An 18,699-nucleotide genomic window follows, 5' to 3' on the forward strand; every position below is an offset into this window, starting at 1 on the left:
AAGTTCTGGGTATGCAGTGTGTTCACACAGGCCGAGTTAATTATAGTCAGGCTGTCAGCGTGCAGATATGTGGTGTTGATTTCTGCAGCCGACCGACGTTGCGCTGCTGCCCCCCAGTGCAGGATGCAAATGAAGGAGTTAGTCACACACAATAGTTATTACATATTTGCACAAAGAGAGTGAAAAAACGTTGGGGACTATCTTGGAAAATGCGACAAACAATGGCTCAAATATCTTCATACATTAAAAAACGGTCAATGTACAGAATGTTCTACAATGAAGTTACAATAATAGCTTGTTTCAGAAGTTTGTTTTTGTCCTGATTCTTGTTTTTATTTGTGACAATTTTAAAAAGTTCATCATGTGTGATGACTCAGCTGCAGCTGATGTGAGGCTTTGTTCAAACAAACACTGGTCCACTCACTTTTTCCTGAGATGATGAACAAAAAACGAAATAACAAGAATTTATAGGTGAGGTCAAAACATCTAAAAACAAACACTGGGATGGATAGGAAAAAAATCCAGTTTAAAGTGTTGTTTTAGGTGAGTGTCTTCTAGTCATGAGCAATAGTTCACTCTTCTATATTTACACAAACCACATGTTCAACGACCAGAATCAGCTGCGACAGTGAGTGCGTGTCTGCTCATGAGGAAGCAGACAGTCAGACCCTGATGTACCAGTACCGCTGTACCACCGGTGTTAGTTACTGGTTGCTTCCCACTTGAAAGACGTTACATACATGGTCGCTTCAGCCTCCAGCACGGTCAGGAAGCAACGGCCAGTGGACTCTGCACTGTAGAAACGGCTCATGTTCACGTAAGTAGTCCTTAAGTCGGCAGAAAGTCCAGAGGATGTAAGAACGCAGCAGGAGATCCTTCGCTGGATTCACAGCGAGCGAGTCATGATGTTGCTTCTAACTGCAAAACTGAGAAAACATAAAGAAAACAAATATCTCCTGTGTATAGAACTGTGGAGTTTTGTGGTGATAAGAGACGATACGGGTGTGGATGTGTTGTAAACAAAACTCTCTGGAGCTGAATAAATATGTTGCATCCCACCTCTGTCCTGCTGCCCTCACCTGAATCCTGTGGAGGATTTGTTGCTGTTGTGAACGTGTCTGTGCAGAGAACCTCCCACTGCCTGGTGCACGTGTGAAAGGCAAACTGTATAGAAAGTCCGGACCTAGTTCTGCAGAGTTCCTCCACATGACATGTGTGAAAACGCATTTTGTTTCCCAAATACAAAGCCAGGGCTGCGCATTAAAGCATTATTGTTTCAGTGCACACAGAGCTTCATATAGCTAGCGGGCCGTGAGGAGATATTAGCGGAAATGGACAAAACGTGAATTAATTTAATATCGCTTACCCCACCTTTAATATGAAAAACAAAGTTTAACATCATTAAAGCTTTCATCGGGGCAAATGTTTCTCAAAAGAGAATTTCAAAGCTTTTAAATAGCTTCTCCATTCAATAGATCAATTCATTTAACAGTTGTAGTTCCTCAAGTCCAAAAGGAACTTTTTTGGTGATTGAGTAAATGTTCAAATAAGTTTCTAAAAATCTTGCAGTTTTGCTTTTTTCCGGCTTCCTATAGAGCAAATAATTGATCAATAAATCAAATGATCTATTATTTTCATCATTTAATATTATTGTTTGTTATGTTGTGAAAATAATCATTAGTTGCAGCCTCAGTCAATTTCTTGTACTTTAGCATTGTTACAAGAGAGCCTTGATCTTCTGGGAAGTAATCACTCAAAAATATTAAATAAAGCCCAGATAAAGGACGGAGGGAAAAAACTGAAAAGAGCTCGAGTGAACGTGGAGCTGCGTAGGTTCATACACTGTGTACTTTTTCATCCTCAAATTCTTGGTAAACCCTCTGCCTTCCTCGTAAAGCGCTCTCCAGTTACCAAACTGCTTCATCCAGATGGATAATCTTTAATATCCCCAGAGTCTCTGCTGATCTTCACAAAAACTGCACTCCAATTTTACGCACACGAACACAATTATACGAAAACAGTGTTGTATCAGGAATTCAAATATGAGAGATGTGATTTTATCCACATCACTGCAGGTCCTGGGTTAACATATGATTGTTGTGTTTCTCAGAATTCCTGGATGAGGATGGAGCATAAGTCATGAAATAGAACAATAAATAGTCACAAAAATAACTGTGGTTGTCCTAGTTCTTGAAGAACATTTTGCTCGACAGCAGTCAGGGGGGAAGATAAAATCCAGTTCTCAGAAAAAATGGGTCATTTCAGGACTTCAGCATTGAAGCATTTGGGATCAGAAGGCTAGGGTGGATATGGTTATGATTAAGATACAGCATAGTTCCATGTGTTGCCTTGTCTTCAGTAGACTACACATGTGTGAGAGAGTGTGTGTGAGATGGCTCAAGAGACTGATGGAGGAAATATTTTGTAAGCTTAAAACTTGATCAGGATGTTCCTCAGTTTTACAATAACAAATATGCATCAGTGGCCTGTTACACTCAGCGACAGCTTATCTCTCCCGACTCATTATAACATATGAATACCAACATGCAGGAGGACGGGGTGATGAGAAAACTGAGTGGAAATGCAGTGTCAGGGGGGCTTGCAATCCCCCCCCCCAGAAAGGTTATTGTCAATTGGTCAATTAGCTGAAATACGTTTTTCCTGTTCTCAGACTTCCTGTAGAGCAAATAATTGATCAATAAAGAGAAGTATGCAGTAATGAAAATGATTGCAGCCCAGTTGCAGCCTCGGCCCATTAAAATCTCCAGAGATTAAACCATGATTGATGTCTTTGGCTTTCTTGCACTTTTGTTTCATGAAAGCAATTATCTTCTCAGCAGTAATAACTCAAAAATATAATATTGTATTAGGTCCACATAAAAAGGGGACAAAGCTTTATGAATATGATGTGAATACCTATGCAGGGGTGCGAGATGTGATGTGACAGCTGAACAGGACATTGATGTCATGAGTGGGAATATCAGGTGGGCCTGAGTTTCCAGCCCAAATGAAGATAAGATAAGAAACTTTATTTGTACAGCACCTTTCAAAACACAGTTACAAGGTGCTTTACAAGTAAAAAATGAAAAGCAAACCACAAGAAACAATTTAAAAGCAAGTTAGACAAGATAAGATAAGATGGTGAAATGCACACTCAGTCAAAGTATAGGTTAAAAATATTATATGCAAGGAACTATACATTATTATGCAGAATGTAAACAAAATATCAATGTAAATCAGTGTTGCAACACACACACACGGATATGGATAGATAATCTATGACAATACTACAACAATATAATATAATATAACGTGTACAGGTGCCATTCTAGTGAGTGTGCTCAGTATTGATGCTTTAAGCACATTAAGCTGAAAATACTTCTGTGCTTTTATTAAGTAAAATTTGAAGTACTGGTTTTATACTCAATTACTTTTTTATTTGTACTGTCTGTACCTATTAGATATTATAGAATAGAATAGAATAGATAGTTGCCCGGGTAGAAAGGATTATTGTTAGTAAATGAAACTGTTACATGAGTTGAAACCTGATATATTACATTACATTACATTACATTACATTCCGTTGAGCTGACACTTTTATCCAAAGCGACTTACAATAAGTGCATTCAACCATGAGGGCACAAACTCAGAACAACAAGAATCAAGAAAGTACAATTTTATTAAAAGAAAGCCGAACTACAAAGTGCTACATGTAAGTGCCTTATATGTATAGAACAATGTGGCCTATTGTTGTATCAGTCGTACAGAAACACAGTCAAACAAACCAGCTCTAACCTAATTGAACAGTCGGGTTTACAAAGTGGAACGAACAGCGAGCGACATTTCTTTGCTCTAAGCAGCGACACAGACTTAACGCGTTTTCTGTTTGAGTTCATTGTCTCGATAACAACTTGTTTTCTCGAGTGTAATTACTCAGACAAACCTCCAGGAAAAGCTCCGCCGTGTTTTCCTTTTCTTCTCCCCCCCCCCACCATCCCCAGGATAGACAGACAGATAGAGGGAGAATCTATATTACTGGAAATAGCCTGTGCGCATTCCTATTATCTTTAATGTGGAGGCGGCGGGTTCGCGGAATGGAGCCTGTGTCGGGGCGGCCCGGCGGGGCGGAGTCAGCGCGCTGCCGTGATTCCTGGAAAGCGGATAGGGAGAAGCCGCCTCGCAATTCCTGGGAATGAGAGTCCGATTCAGCGAAGGCAGGAGCCGCCGGGTGGGACCGGGAGAGGGAGGAGGGGGGTGGGGGGGGAAAGAACCGGAGCGACACCCGGTGGTACACGGACCGGGGAACCAGGGGGGGGGGAATCCTCCGGTGATGTGTCCGTGAGCAAGACGCGTGTTTGTGTCTCGCCGCCGGGGATGCGAGGAGCGGAGGTGTTAGCTTAGCCGCTAACTGTCACCCAGCACAACAACCCGGCGGGGGAGAGAGAGGGGGGGAGGGAACCGCTGCGGCCGGCGTGACGTCAGCGCCGGCGGTGCTGCGAACAGTTCTCAGAATAGTCTTCCAGGAAACGGTAAATTTGAAAAGCCAAGCCTTTACACTCTGTCCTTCACACATTTGGATCCCGCTCCGGTGACAACACGCTCCGAGCCGCCGCCGCCGCACGGACCCGCCGCTTGTTTTTATCTCCTTTTAAACCCTCGCTCGATTCCGGGTCGGTGTTTTCCTGTCGCGTTTATATATATATTTTGAAAAAAAAAGCGCAGACGAGCGGAGGACACTGGGACACGCCGAGCTCTTCATGTCCCTTTCTTTTTTCTTTTTTTTTTTTTTTCCTAAACACATGTTAAATCTTATTTTTCCAGACCTGGCTTTTCTGTAGATAAACGTGACGGTCTATTTGTTTTGGACTTGTTTTCTGGGGAAGTTGAAGAGACCAGAGGATTCCACTAATAGTATGATTCTTTGTGTACCAGGGTGAGTGGACTTTTCTTTGTTTGCTTCCTCCTCTGCTATTTGTGTTAAAACCACATCAGAAAACACATCTATTAGTAAAACGTGTGTTCTCTCAATTCTATTGTCAAGCTATAATAATAGAGTATGGATTCAAGGTGTATTTGAAATGTCCAGAGCTCAAGTGCGACTGGTGTAAAAATGTAAAAGTCCTGTTACACAAATTTAAATACTAAGTAGTTTCTTTCCTTTTTTTATTAAATAGAAATGCCTGATTGAGATACATTTATCTTTTTTTAACTAAATTTGTCACAAATGACAGACAATGTAATTAATCAAATCATAAATAACACTAAGTAATCACATTTTGTGGTTTTCCAAGTCACACTGTGGATTCATCAGGTTGAACATCTTCTTCCTATAAACACTTCAAGTCAAGGAATACATGATCTGTGTTCATGCCGGACTATCTTGACGATAATGATCTTATATTAATGCAGGACGGAGGAGTAAAGCCGACCATGACTATTTTTAAGGTTTTTTTTTTTTTTTCATGTCATTTAAACCTTTATCTTCCATCTCATTTCCAGTCCTAGAGCTCTTCTGCCCAGTGCTCTGTCCACTGACGCCCCACAGGGCATGCGGGCTGGAACCGTAGCTCCCAACCCCTGCCTTCAAAGCACCCCATCGCTATGGGACCCTGCAAAGGACCTGCGGGCGATCGCCAGCAACTTCTGCTATCTAGAAAATTCAGGTAGTTTGACATTTTACAGCCAGATTCTTGAAAGACGCTCGTTCAGATAAATGAATTTATTGAGGATTGTTTACTGTAGAATAAACATGAAGTAACATGTGGAATGTCCAGTGACTAATATTAAGGAATGTGTTCGTGTGTGTGTGTGTGTAGGTTGGTACTGGGGAGCAATAACTGCCGCTCAGGCCCACGCTGCACTACAAGAGGCGTCTGAAGGAGCCTTTCTGGTACGGGACAGCAGCCACCCCATGTACATGCTGACCCTCTCGGTCAGGACTGCGCGTGGCCCCACCAGTATACGGATCCAGTACAGCGGCGCCAAGTTTTTGCTGGACTCCAGCTCTCCGGCCCGACCCAGCCTGTCGTCCTTCTCCAGCGTACCCAGCCTGGTGCAGCACTACATGGGACCAGAGAGGAAAGCAGACAAGGGGAAGGTGGAGGCGGAGGCCCCTTCGAAACCCTCTCAGCAGACAATTCAGGAGGCTTCTGTGGTACTGAAACTGAAGCGGGCCGTGTACAAGCCTAAGGGCCTCCCCTCTTTACAGCACCTAACACGCCTCGTCATTAACAGACACTCTGACTGCCCCGACCAGCTACCACTCCCGAGGCCTCTGCTGCGTTACATCCAGAACTATCCCTTCAAGGTATGAGGCGTTCCTCAAGGTCATCACAATGGCCGTTTTTCTGACTTAAAAGACAAACAACCGTCAAACAGGTCCTTCGTACCTGTAAGTGACAACGCTGCTCCAGCAGTTGAAGGCCAGTCCCGAAGAAACTGGACACAGGGTCGTGTTTTTACTGACAAAGTATGTACAATATCAGTTATAACTGACGCGTCTGGATTCGGACTTAATTTGTCGAGGGGCCGCGTGGTGAAGAATCCCAGTAAGAGACAGCTTGTGAGAGAACTCAGTACTGTAATCTACACTTATTTTATGATGGATGTGGAAATTGTCCACGTCTATTTTACCCTCATCAGTTTTGAATGTACATATTGTTTCCAAGAAGTACACTGATTCCATTGAAACACCATTTTAATCCATTTTATTTTCTCAGTAAAACATTTTTTCTACTTTTTACATGTGTACATTTTTCTATTAAAATAACTAATTTGATTCTAACTTGCAGTCCTTGACATCCTTTCCATCTTGTGCTGCTTTAAATGACAGTGTTGCTCACATGGCAAAGGGAGGCACTGTCAACATCACCGTTATTAACCACCACACGACGACCGCTCTTGTGACACTTGTTATGAAATATTTTCATTTTCAATCACCTTTGAAATACAAAGACTTTATGGCCTTTGAGCTCTACAGTGTGTGAGACAGGCAGACCAGTGTGAGGACGTAAAGGCCACATTGTGTGTTTTTGCTCAACAATGCGTACAGCCTGCATCTGAGTCAGCGAATGGACAAGCGAAGGGGAGGACCACTCATCAGCAGATTCACAGAACTGCTGAATGCTTCCTGGGAGGAGGGTGAGATTCTGGGAGGGAGGGTTCTAAGAAAAGCCTCGGTAATTACCTTCAGCTTTGAGCCTGCTTTTGTGCCAGCTCGCACACATTTCTATTGTGGCACAGGATGTGATCGCAAATGTTACCAGATTTTTAAAAAAGCAAACAGTGACATGAAAGTGAATTCGGCCGTTGCAAATTGTGCATTTTTGAGTCATTAAAGCAGCGCAAGTGCGTGCTTGGCGGCTCAGTGGGGGTAGAGGAGCTGAGGCTGTGGCGACCTGGGATAAAGCCAGTGTAATAGGATCTCAGTTTCTCAATCCAGACCCAGCTCGTGGTCCTTGTATGAGTTCTCTTTTCTGGAGGATACAGAACCGAGGCCTAAAAAAAACAAAAAAAGAGTCATGGATGCTGAATTCGGACTTTCAATGAGAACGAATGACAAAGAAAGGTGGTGCTAAGCTTACATCTGTAAGGTTTTATCACTGCAGCCTTTTACTTTCATAGACAGTAATGGATCATCATGTAAACATGAAATCACAGGAGGTTAAATGCTGACAAAATAAGATGAAGCCCTGGTGACACATACAGGCCGAGAGCTTTTCTACACAGACCTGCCGGTGATGTCGTGCCGTGTCTCAACATAACGCAGCTCTTTCACATTCGCCTCCACCCACTGCTGAATGAGCGGGGGATGTCTGGGGTCCACCTCTAAGTAAGCACGTCTGTTATTCACCAGGGAAAAAAGCCCCACCACAAAATGGATTAAAATGTAGTCATCAACAGGACAGAATCATCAGCAATGACCTTGAGATGAGAGCGGTGGCACATATCTGGAACTCTGTTCACGGGAAGTCTTTTGAAAAGCTTAACTCATTAAAGAGGCAACACGATACATGTTTTTCAGAACACGCTGTTCTTGTGACAAGCCCCTGCTGCCGTTAGGAATTAAATCCAGGTGGGGTGGTGTGCGTATGTGCGTTTGTGTGTGTGTGTGTGTACTTGCTTTAGGCGGAGAGGTTCCTTACCCATGATCTGACAGAATCTTTGGAGCCATAGTCAAAATCTGTCTGATCACATTTAGGCCATCCTCACCTCCATCCAAAGCAGACGGGTCCTCAAACCTGGGAACAGCAGAAAGTTTCCACACATCACGACATTTCGAAGAATATATATATATATATATATATATATATACATACATAATAATATACATTTATAACAGATAGTCATAATTTATTTATTTTAAATTAACATTTATTTTATGTTAATTTCCAAAAATAAACGTTTTTTCCTTTTATTCTCAATTACGACTTTATTCTCATAATATCACAAATTGATTATTAAAATCACCTTTTTTCTCCCTTCAATATGGCCCTAATACTCCATCGTCTAAAAGCAGTATGTATAATAAGTAAATAAAATGGCAATTCTTTTTGTCACTTTCTTTTACATTGTGCGATAGGGTGTTTTACAACGTTTTCATTTATTTCTCACAGAATAAATCATAGAACCTGATGACAAAAATGTGGCACGTTTAGGGAACTGATATTTATGAATGTGTGCAATTTGCTGCAGATCGACATAAAAATCTTAATCTAGTGAATTTAAATGTGGTTTCATAATGGGACTCTAAGTCGATACGTACTTGGATGTAGAGCTCCAGCTATTCAGATAATCAAATCATTTTAGGCGAGAACAAATGTTAAGAATTTACAGCTTATCAAAATGTGAGGATTTACTGCTTTTTTCTGCCCATGAGACATATGATAGTAAACTGATTATCTTTGGGGTTTGGACTGTAGGTCGCACAAATAATGCGCCTGAGGACACCACCCTGGATTGTGTGAAAATATACTGGGCATTTTTTTTACTGCAAACATTTTATAGACTAAATGATAAATGAATAAATTCCGCACCCATCATTCTAGTAATTTAGGGTTAATCCATCCAGTTGTTTTTGTTCAATGCTGCCAACTAAAAAAACATTATCTGGTTGGTGGAGGTAATAAACAAACAAACCAAAAAACAGAGTGGAAACATAATCTCCTTTCTGGCAGTGATAACTGTTATTTACAGCGCTAACAGGAAGTTAACAAACTTTTAAACTGTATTATAGTTTATTACAAGTGTTAGAACCATTTATTTGCCGATTACTAACTGTGGGGAGGTTTGTGTAAATCGAGTGAGGCTGCATGGGTTTCAATCACCTGAGAATTTCCGGTTCCAACATGGACATATCCTCAGAGAACAGGTACGGAGGATTACTGACCAGAGCTGAAGCACGACTGCAGAGACTCAACGCAGCTTCTGGATCTGACAAGACACAAATTAGAAATGTTTATTAGCACTGTATTCATATATGTTATCTATTAATTTGAATGCGCTGCTTTCACTCACCTTTCATCACATCTATATGATGGATCTGTAATCTGTCCTGAAGCCCCAGCCTGCGAAGTGAAGACTTGATGCATTACTGTATTTTAAAAGCCTTTATCCACAATAAAAGTGAATCAGTGAGGATATTTACAAGTAGATGTGCTGCAGTAGAACAACCTTAAAGCGTTCTCCCTTGTTAAATCCACTGCCTGCTGGCTCTGATCCACCGCGATGGCTTTAAGCTAGTGAAAAAAGACAGAGCAATTAAAAGCTGCCGATGGGTTTTAACTTCTTAAAGGAGAAAATACAAATCGATTACTTGTATTTATATTTCTAAATTCAAGTTTTTATAATATATGATCTGTTGACAGTAGAGAGAGAAAAATAAGCAGATGTAGTTAATATTATGACAGGAGAGTAGAAAGCATGTTTGAGCTGATAATATGTTATATAAGATAATATTTAAAAAACAAAATTAAATCTAAAACTTCTTTAAAATGACCAATTACCAAATTACTCAACTAACATCTAAACATTTCGTCATAAATCTGATTTAAAAGCATAATTTAAATGTCAATGTATTGAGTTTATAAGGATAAAGAAACGGACAGAAAACTCTGCTTCATGTGATAAACACAACGCTCACCTGAGGCAGACTCCTCAGGAGGCTGAGAGAAATGGCTCCGGAGCCACATCCCACTTCCACACATGTATGCAGAGCGTCAGCAGCGTCTTCAGTCCCACACGTCGTCTCCAGATCAATGAGCACAAGTTCCACCAACTCCTGCACCGACACACAGAGAAAATCATGCTCTGGTTACGTAGGATCCCAGGATGCATCAGGATTTCATTTTACATACTGTATGTGTGTGTTTGTATGAGTGTGTGTGTGGGTGTGTGTGTGTGTGTGTCTTTTATCCCTCTCCTACCTCTGTTTCTGGTCTGGGTATGAACACAGGAGGCCTCATCTTCAGGGTCAAATCTCTGAAGTCCCACTCCTCAATCACATACTGCACAGGCATTCTACAAACACACACATTTCAGATCACAATAAAACCAGTTGCATATATCCTGGGCGTCAATTACTGGTACCAACCTTGACTCTGAACCAGAAAAAAAACAACACAACTGGGAGGAATAGCAGAATTCAAGTTAAGCACATTTCTCTCATGTAAAATCTAAGGGGGCGGATAAAGTCAATTCACCTCGACCACTGGCACATTTGTCTTGGTGCATTTTGAGGGAATATGTCAACTTCTCCATTATATACATTTGATGATCTACAGGTTTTCAGTGTTACTATCTTTTCCTCCCATATACCTGATAAAACAGGGAAACAACTGCCAGTTGAATGGTGGTTTGAATATGTGGATATTTGAAATTGAGCCGGAATTTTATGGATTTTTGGGGGGCTGATGCTAATCAATATAATGGAGTAAAAATATATCTAACATTTATTTTTACAACATGATGTTTTTGCAATGATTCCAAAGATGTCGTCATCTGAAAACAAAATGTAATCAAGGTTTGATATTTTATAGTTTAACCATAACTTTTATTATCAATAACTAAAAATAATAAGAAACACAAAAACAACCAAATATAAAGAAGTTGATTAAGAAAATAAACCCATTTTTGGGAACTGTTAACAAATGCGCATCTTTCCTGCATTGTTTAGTCTGTAAAATAAAAGTTTTCATATCGGCAAAAAAACGAAAGAACATTTTGTTCATTTTCAGCCAATTGGTTTATCGGTCGAGCTCTAACTTTTATTCTATTTATAGTGTATTTGTGTAAACTTTATACCTGGAGAGACGTCTGGTGCAGAGCTTCCATATCTGCTCTGTTTCCTCTCGGCTGAGGAACTCTGTTAGCTTCCTCTGCTCCACACTTTGTATCTGCACAAAGAAATGTGAGAACATCAGAATATATTCAGTCAATGCATGAGGCAATGTTCCCCAGCAAATGTTCAACTCACAGTTTTGGCCCCGAACAAATGTGCGATGATGTAGTGGCTGGACTCTTCTGGCTCCGTCACTCCTCTCTCCTCAAAGTGCTTCCTCCACGAATCCATGGCCTGGAGGGCTGTGATCCTGTGAGCAGGTAGGGCAGGAGCGCTGCATGCTCGCACAGCATGGTAGCCCCAGATTCCCTGAAGAGCATTAGATACAAGAGTGTCCAAATAACCACAAATCAAAGCCCCTGTGTGCAGCCGCACAGTGGATCATCTGTCTGGCTGCAGCGGAGGATGCACTGGCACAGAGCTGAGTGCTGACAGTTATTATTCGCTTGTTACACCGTGGCAACCGAGATACTGGAGTTTATTTGTTCTTAATTTCATACGATTCTCTGATTAAGTGTGTCAGGGCCCAACTACAGCCTCCACTGTGCTACTCCACTGTGCAGAACGCATCAACCCATCTGCCAACAGCCCTCCCTGGGATACAACGAAAAGTAGGTGAATTCGACCAGTGTGTTACCTTTGCTCCAACGCTCCTGCAGCCAAACAGCCTGCAGCCTGCACCCAGTGACCTCCTCCACATGGCTCATCTCAGCAGACCCCCACTCCCCACACCGGTGCTGCCATAGTTTGAACAGTAAAGGGCAGTTTGTGTGACCTCTGTTGTCCTCATACACTGTGTTTGAGCAGTTTGTCCTTGGTCTGCACTGCCTGTGTCACTAATGTCGCCCTGTGGGTCATCTACTACACAACACCTCGTGTAGTCGAGCAACACACTGAGTGACACTGTTGTTGGTGTTTCGTACACGCGCTGCAGCAAACGTCACGTGACCAGAAACGACTCCTCCACATGCGCAGCACTGACTCTGGTGTTGCCTTTAAGGACAGTAGCAATAAGTGGTGAGATGATAAGGAGGCCACATAAGTACAATATGTACACATGTGAGATACAACAAGTACAAATGTGAGGTTTTGTTTTTGTTCTTCAACAACAATTATTTCCTCTGATATTCTAAAAGTAGCTTTTCACTTATAATGTTAGAAATATTGAAAACCACAAAAGTCCAAACTTTCCCTCAGGATCAATAAAGTATCTCTCTCTCTCTCTCTCTCTCTCTCTCTCTCTCTCTCTCTCTCTCTCTCTCTCTCTCTCTCTCTCTCTATCTATCTATCTATCTATCTATCTATCTATCTATCTATCTATCTATCTATCTATCTATCTATCTATCTGTCTGTCTATCTATCTATCTATCTATCTATCTATCTATCTATCTATCTATCTATCTATCTATCTATCTATCTATCTATCTGTCTATCTATCTATCTATCTATCTATCTATCTATCTATCTATCTATCTAGCCTTTGAATGTCTTGTTTTTTCTGATCAACAGGAATAAAAGCCCAAAAGTATTAGTGTACTATTATGATCTGGGAAGTTTTTTATTTACTTAACACATTAGTAAAATGTGTATTATCAAAATATTTGTTTAGTAAATTAATAATTGCAGCTTAACTGTTGCTTGACTGGTGTCTGCGCTTTACAAATAAAGGCTATTGATTTAAAAACCACATGAAGAGCTTATTGAATATGTGTGTCGTTTAGATTATATACAGACTTCTTAGATTACCCCAACAGTATAAGCAGAGAAATAAATCCATTGACAAAAGGCAACGTTAATCGTTCAGATCATCTTTAATGTAAACAATTATAATTTTTTCATGGGTCCAGATGAGGATTTAATCAGTTTGAGGTTTGCAGTGTTCGTTGGCCGAGTGCAGGTGTCACTTTGGGCTCTGGGTGTGTGATGTGCATGAGTAGTAATCTTATACAGGGTTATATAATCTAATGATAACATAATAGTCACAAAGGGAACATTTAGGGAACATTTTATTTTTAAGGCTACTTTAAGTGACAGAGTGTTTTTGTAATTTCCATCAGTATTGAAATGTTTGATTTCTCATGTTAAGACCGTTTAGTTCACGCAAATCCTGCGAACGGCCAATTGTAAAACCATAGACTGAAAATAGAAAGGGGTTGTTTCTAACAATTATTTTCTACAGTGCTGAGGTAGAACGTAAAAATGGTTTGAGCCAATTCAATGGAAAGTGATTTGAAAAAGATCTGCTGCGCTCGTTGACTTCTGTCTTTCACGGCTTCCGTTTTTTGCGCAGGGTGATTTCCGGGGCTCCCTGAACGCATCAAGTGCTGCTGTTTTTGTCGCGTTCAAAGACTGAATTTAAAAAGTCTCTCAAACGGTCTGAGATCAGGTCTTCAGGTCTTCAGGTCTTCTAGTAAGTGACCGACTGACAACACACGTGTCCGCGCAGTGTTCAGACTCTAGAAGCACGTGTTTCACTGGAGATCAGCAGCTCCGGAAGCTAACAGCTAGCAGCTAGCTATGACTGCTAAATAACAACAGAAGGGGAACAGAGGAGAAAACAGGGAAGAAAGACAGAGGAGACATACAGGGGAGACAAACAACTGAGGAGACAAACAGCAGAGGAGATAAACAGGGGAGACAGACAGAGGAGACAGACAGAGGAAACAGACAGAGGAGATAAACAGGGGAGACAGACAGGGGACAGACAGCAGAGGAGATAAACAGGGGAGACACTTACAGGGGACAGACAGCAGAGGAGACATACAGGGGACAAACAGCAGAGGAGACATACAGGGGACAGACAGCAGAGGAGACATACAGGGGACAGACAGCAGAGGAGATAAACAGAGGAGACACACAGTGGACAGCATCATCTTCTCGTGAGGGGCTGACAGGTCTGTGACAGGCATGAGCTCGAGAATAGAGTGTATATTCTTCAGTGAGTTTCATCCCACCCTGGGACCGAAGATCACATATCAGGTAAGTGTGTCAATATTTTAAAGTCAAGACAGGTCTGGACGATACAGTCGAGAAAATTGTTGACAATATTCATCACGACAAATGTGACTTTATTGATTCCTTTTAGTGTGAAGACTGATTTCCGAGCGGCATCTTAGTCCTTTGATGTTTCAGGAAGTAGAGCTGTAACGATAACTTGATTAGTTAGTGGAACAGTAGTCAGCCAGTAGTTTGATAACTGATTCATCGATTTGAGTTATTTGTCAAGTAGATTTAAGTCCCCTTGGGCTGTGGGAACACTTGTGTCACATTTTATTGACCAAACAACAAATCAATTAATTGCAAACAGATTAATCAATTGTAAAATAATTATTTGTTGCAGCCTTTATATTAAATCAGAATGGAATCGTTAATGCTATGGTAAACATGTATTTAATCCGTGTACGTGTTGTTGTATCGACCTCGGTACAGTAGATGATCTTCCCAGTCTGTCCTACTGGATGCATATTGTGATGTAGCGTCTCCTGTGTTCTCACCTGACAGGTTCCAGAGGAATACATTTCACGGGAGCTCTTTGACACAGTTCAGGTTTACATCATCACCAAGCCAGAACTGCAAAACAAATTAATAACAGTGTAAGTGATGTAACGCTCCTCCTCTGTCTCCTTGTCACAATTCATTGGTTGTGTTTTCATATATACGTGAAAGGTATGTTGCTTGTTTTTTCAGTATCAATCTATCCTCCGCTCTCTTTACATGTATTTTAGCACCGCCATGGGAAAGAAGTTAATCGGATGTCCTGTGTGCATCGAACACAAGAAGTACAGCAGAAACGCCCTCCTGTTTAACCTCGGCCTCGTCTGTGATGCCCAAACCAACACGTGTGCCCTGGAGCCGATAGTGAAGAAGCTGTCTGGATACCTCACGACTCTGGAGGTAGCGATGCAGTTTCACACCTTTCACATTTGTCTGCTTTAATATCTGTGTTATTCTCAGAAGTTAATGTTCATCTTTCTGCCTTCTCGTGCTGCAGCTGGAGAGCAGCTTCATTTCCAACGAGGAGAGCAAGCAGAAACTTTTACCCATCATGTCGACCTTGATGGAGGAACTCAATGCCACAGGAGCCTGTACCTTACCCATCGGTATTATCACAGTCTTTACAGTGCACACGTTTTATTGGTGGCAACAACCGTCTGAACCCACGTGAATGCTTAGAGTGATTAAATGCATGTTACATTTGCTTTGGACATAAAACAGCCCTGATATTGTGATTTAAGTGTAAAAGCCACTTCAGTCAGTGTTTGTAGAAAACATTTCATTCAGTTGTTAATTTTCTTGCAACACATTTTCAAGACATTGTGGCAGCAGCACTGAACGTTTCCATGGAAAGCTGATGGGACATTTAGTGACAATATTTGCTAAAGAGACAAATTAAGAAAGCACCAAGATACAGCAGCACCATAATGTAAACAGCTGTGTGAAGGCAAAACACACGGTGGACAAAAACACGCAGTTTATAGTTTATCATTTCAATTTAATCCTACCATTTGTTTTATAAGATGTATAAACACAGTATTCACACTATGTTATTTATTTATCTTCCCAGAGTATACTGTACTATAAGAACATTGAAGGACCATATACTCTGACGTCATCTGACCTGCTACAGTTTCATAATTAACAGAATTTTCTTTTACAATTTTTCCTCGTACATTTATTTTTTTTGTGGCCACCACCAGAAGTTGAACATTGAAGACTATGGCATTGATTCATTCAGCTTCTCCTCGCCCCACTCTCTCTCTCTTTCATGCTCACACATTGACAAAAAGCTTCTTACGTGTGCATTTGCATATAAAACGGGGAAGTGCGATCCGATGTGGAGACACTTTCTAATGCCAGGTGTGAACTGATAAACTTGTAGAGCCGTCCACTTGTGATCAGATCACCTTTGATGGATGTTAATACCAGTGTCATGTCACCAGTGCTTTTTATTTATTGTTTACTTTGAATTCAACGCGAGAGCTAATCTTTATGGTTTATGATTGGAAAATGGTGGCAACAAAAGTTGTGACAATTTCCAAAAATCTAGTCTCTTTGTTTCAGACAAGTCAAATACCATCCACCTTAAACTAATCCAGCTGCGGAAGGACCCCCCGATTGTCCAGGAGTACGATGTCCCAGTTTTTACCAACTGTAAAGAGCATTTTATCAAATCTCAGTGGGATCTCACAACTCAACAGGTAGTGTGCCTGATATCTAGCCATTTTTGAATAGATACAATGGGTACAATAATAGGTACAATATTGTATTTATTGCTGTAATAATGAAGAGGTTTATAGTAATGAATATAGGTCCGGTCATGAGGTTCGGTAGAAACCAGTAACGCTGGACTGTGTGATGCCACCTGCAGATTCTGCCTTATATTGATGGATTCAGACACATCCAGAAGATTTCAGCTGAAGCGGATGTGGAGCTGAATCTTGTTCGTATTGCGGTGCAGAATCTCATGTGAGTATATTTCTGTGCACAAAGGGCAACACACACACCAGAGGTGTCTGATGTGTGTCAGAACACCCTCGTTCATTATGTTCAATATAAAGTACCTTAATCCAGGAAATCAGTGGGGTCACTGTGAACGTCATTGTGGGTTGATCCCCGTCAACACATCAGAATGAGCCACTGTGTTGTTCTCCAGTGCTGATGTGGGTCATCATTTCCGAGATGATCACTCAAATCACATTGTCTGGCTTCAGATGATTCATTAGGACACGGTACAGCTGGTGTGTGTTGTACCTCAGTGTGATGATACTTACTTTTGCAAAGAAAGATACTCAAAGTCTCCTTTTCCTTCACAGGTATTACGGTGTCGTGACTCTGGTGTCGATATACCAGGTACAAAACCAAACTCACACAGTGACACACACACTGGATTTATTCCACTGCAACCAACAAAACAAAAGTCTTAATTGTTAAATCTGTGGACTAGTAACAGCTAACAGTCTGTTCTCACATATTTAAAAAGAATGCATGTTAATATCTTGAACTACTAAGAATTCTTTCTCCAGATATTAGGACTTATCCCTCCACATTTTCTACCTTATTTTCTTTATTCCTGTTTTTAGTGTTTTCTTGCTTCTCTTTAGGCTACTTCTCCTTTTTTTTTTTTTTTTTAACTATTACCGTTCTAACCTCAAGTTCCCTTCATGTGTTCCTGTCTGCTGCTTTTCTATGTAACTGTTATATTCACCACCGGATGCCTACATTTGGCTTGGGATCAGGAAAAGTAACACATTTCATTTGTGTTCTCAAAATGTCATATTTTTTAATGTGGCTCTTTCCTGTAACTGACATCTGTTTTGTTTGGTGACTGTAACTTGTGCCTCTTTATTCCCACCAGTACTCCAATGTGTACTGCACCACCCCCAAAGTCCAGAGCCTCATAGACGACAAGTTCATTCAGGAGGAGTGCCTCAACTACGTGACCAAGCAGGGTAAATAAGTCTGATTGCTGAACTTAAGTGTGTTTTTCTTTTATTCGGTAATGTTCATCGCATTTTTTTACATCATTCAGGTCAAAAGCGAGCCAGTCTGAGAGACGTGTTCCAGCTGTATTGTGGTCTGAGTCCAGGCACCACAGTTCGAGACCTTTGTTCTCGCTACTCGCAGCAGCTTCAAAGGGTGGATGAGAGGTCAGTGTCGCTCAGCTTAACAGTTCCGGAAAATACTTTATGGCTCATGAAAGATTAGGTCAGAGTGACATTGGTGTGTCATGTCATGTTGACTTTCAGGAGGCTGATTCAGTTCGGACTGATGAAGTCTCTGATTCGTCGGCTGCAGAAATATCCGGTGAAGGTGATCCGGGACGAGAGGAGCCGGCCGCCTCGACTCTTCACCGGTGTTCATAGTTATGATGAGATCTGTTGCAAAACAGGCAGGTTTTAAATCACCCTCTGATTGATAAGAAAAACCCTTTTCTAAAGTTTGCTCACAGTCTAATAACTCGACTGGTGTCATGGTTTTACAGGGATCAGTTACCAGGAGCTGGACGAGCGTTTGGAAAATGACCCCAACATCGTGGTGTGCTGGAAGTGAAGTGAAATGAACTGAAAACAAAAAAACAGCTCGGTGCTGCATTCAGCCGTCTGACTTAAAGATACAGAGGTGCCTCCACCAAAGATGCCTTCAGTGAGATGAAGAGTTTTCCTGGAATAACTGAGAAAAGTGAAGTGTTATTTTGTAACTTCAACATCTAGGTCAAAGATAAAGGTGGTATTTATTAATATTGTAGAAAAAATAATATGTGACTAATAAAAGAAAATTTTACATTGGGGTTGTTTTATATCACTGAGTTATTAGCCCAGTTTATCTGGTTATTTATGGCCCTGTCCAAATGTTTTACATGT

At 41.1% G+C, this 18,699-nt stretch overlaps 3 protein-coding genes across 4 annotated transcripts; 2 read left to right on the top strand and 1 right to left on the bottom strand.

Annotated features, from left to right (window-relative positions):
• The first annotated feature begins 4,446 nt into the window (after positions 1 to 4,446).
• LOC118105211 (cytokine-inducible SH2-containing protein) lies at positions 4,447 to 6,784 on the top strand. The gene is made up of 3 exons (XM_035152716.2): positions 4,447 to 4,933; positions 5,500 to 5,663; positions 5,817 to 6,784. Exons 1-3 carry the CDS (start codon positions 4,914 to 4,916, stop codon positions 6,311 to 6,313), a joined length of 681 nt encoding a protein of 226 aa, XP_035008607.1. The 5' UTR covers positions 4,447 to 4,913; the 3' UTR covers positions 6,314 to 6,784.
• Positions 6,680 to 12,296, bottom strand: hemk1 (HemK methyltransferase family member 1). 2 transcript variants are annotated; one of them, XM_035152714.2, is made up of 11 exons: positions 11,976 to 12,296; positions 11,474 to 11,647; positions 11,302 to 11,393; positions 10,425 to 10,518; positions 10,142 to 10,279; positions 9,673 to 9,737; positions 9,517 to 9,566; positions 9,327 to 9,432; positions 8,145 to 8,240; positions 7,731 to 7,841; positions 6,680 to 7,497 (listed from the first exon to the last, which is right to left on the bottom strand). In XM_035152714.2, exons 1-11 carry the CDS (start codon positions 12,036 to 12,038, stop codon positions 7,425 to 7,427), a joined length of 1,062 nt encoding a protein of 353 aa, XP_035008605.1. In that variant the 5' UTR covers positions 12,039 to 12,296; the 3' UTR covers positions 6,680 to 7,424. The 2 variants fall into 2 exon arrangements, with proteins under 2 accessions (XP_035008605.1, XP_035008606.1); XM_035152715.2 differs by lacking the exon at positions 7,731 to 7,841.
• A 1,318-nt stretch (positions 12,297 to 13,614) lies between these two features.
• Positions 13,615 to 18,626, top strand: nprl2 (NPR2 like, GATOR1 complex subunit). Its single transcript, XM_035153068.1, has 11 exons — positions 13,615 to 14,317; positions 14,840 to 14,931; positions 15,064 to 15,232; positions 15,330 to 15,438; positions 16,400 to 16,536; positions 16,707 to 16,804; positions 17,152 to 17,188; positions 17,694 to 17,787; positions 17,868 to 17,985; positions 18,085 to 18,227; positions 18,321 to 18,626. Exons 1-11 carry the CDS (start codon positions 14,246 to 14,248, stop codon positions 18,386 to 18,388), a joined length of 1,137 nt encoding a protein of 378 aa, XP_035008959.1. The 5' UTR covers positions 13,615 to 14,245; the 3' UTR covers positions 18,389 to 18,626.
• The last annotated feature ends 73 nt before the right edge of the window (positions 18,627 to 18,699 follow it).

The sequence above is a fragment of the Hippoglossus stenolepis genome, chromosome 3 (assembly GCF_022539355.2).
Source record: "Hippoglossus stenolepis isolate QCI-W04-F060 chromosome 3, HSTE1.2, whole genome shotgun sequence".
NCBI lineage: Eukaryota > Metazoa > Chordata > Actinopteri > Pleuronectiformes > Pleuronectidae > Hippoglossus > Hippoglossus stenolepis.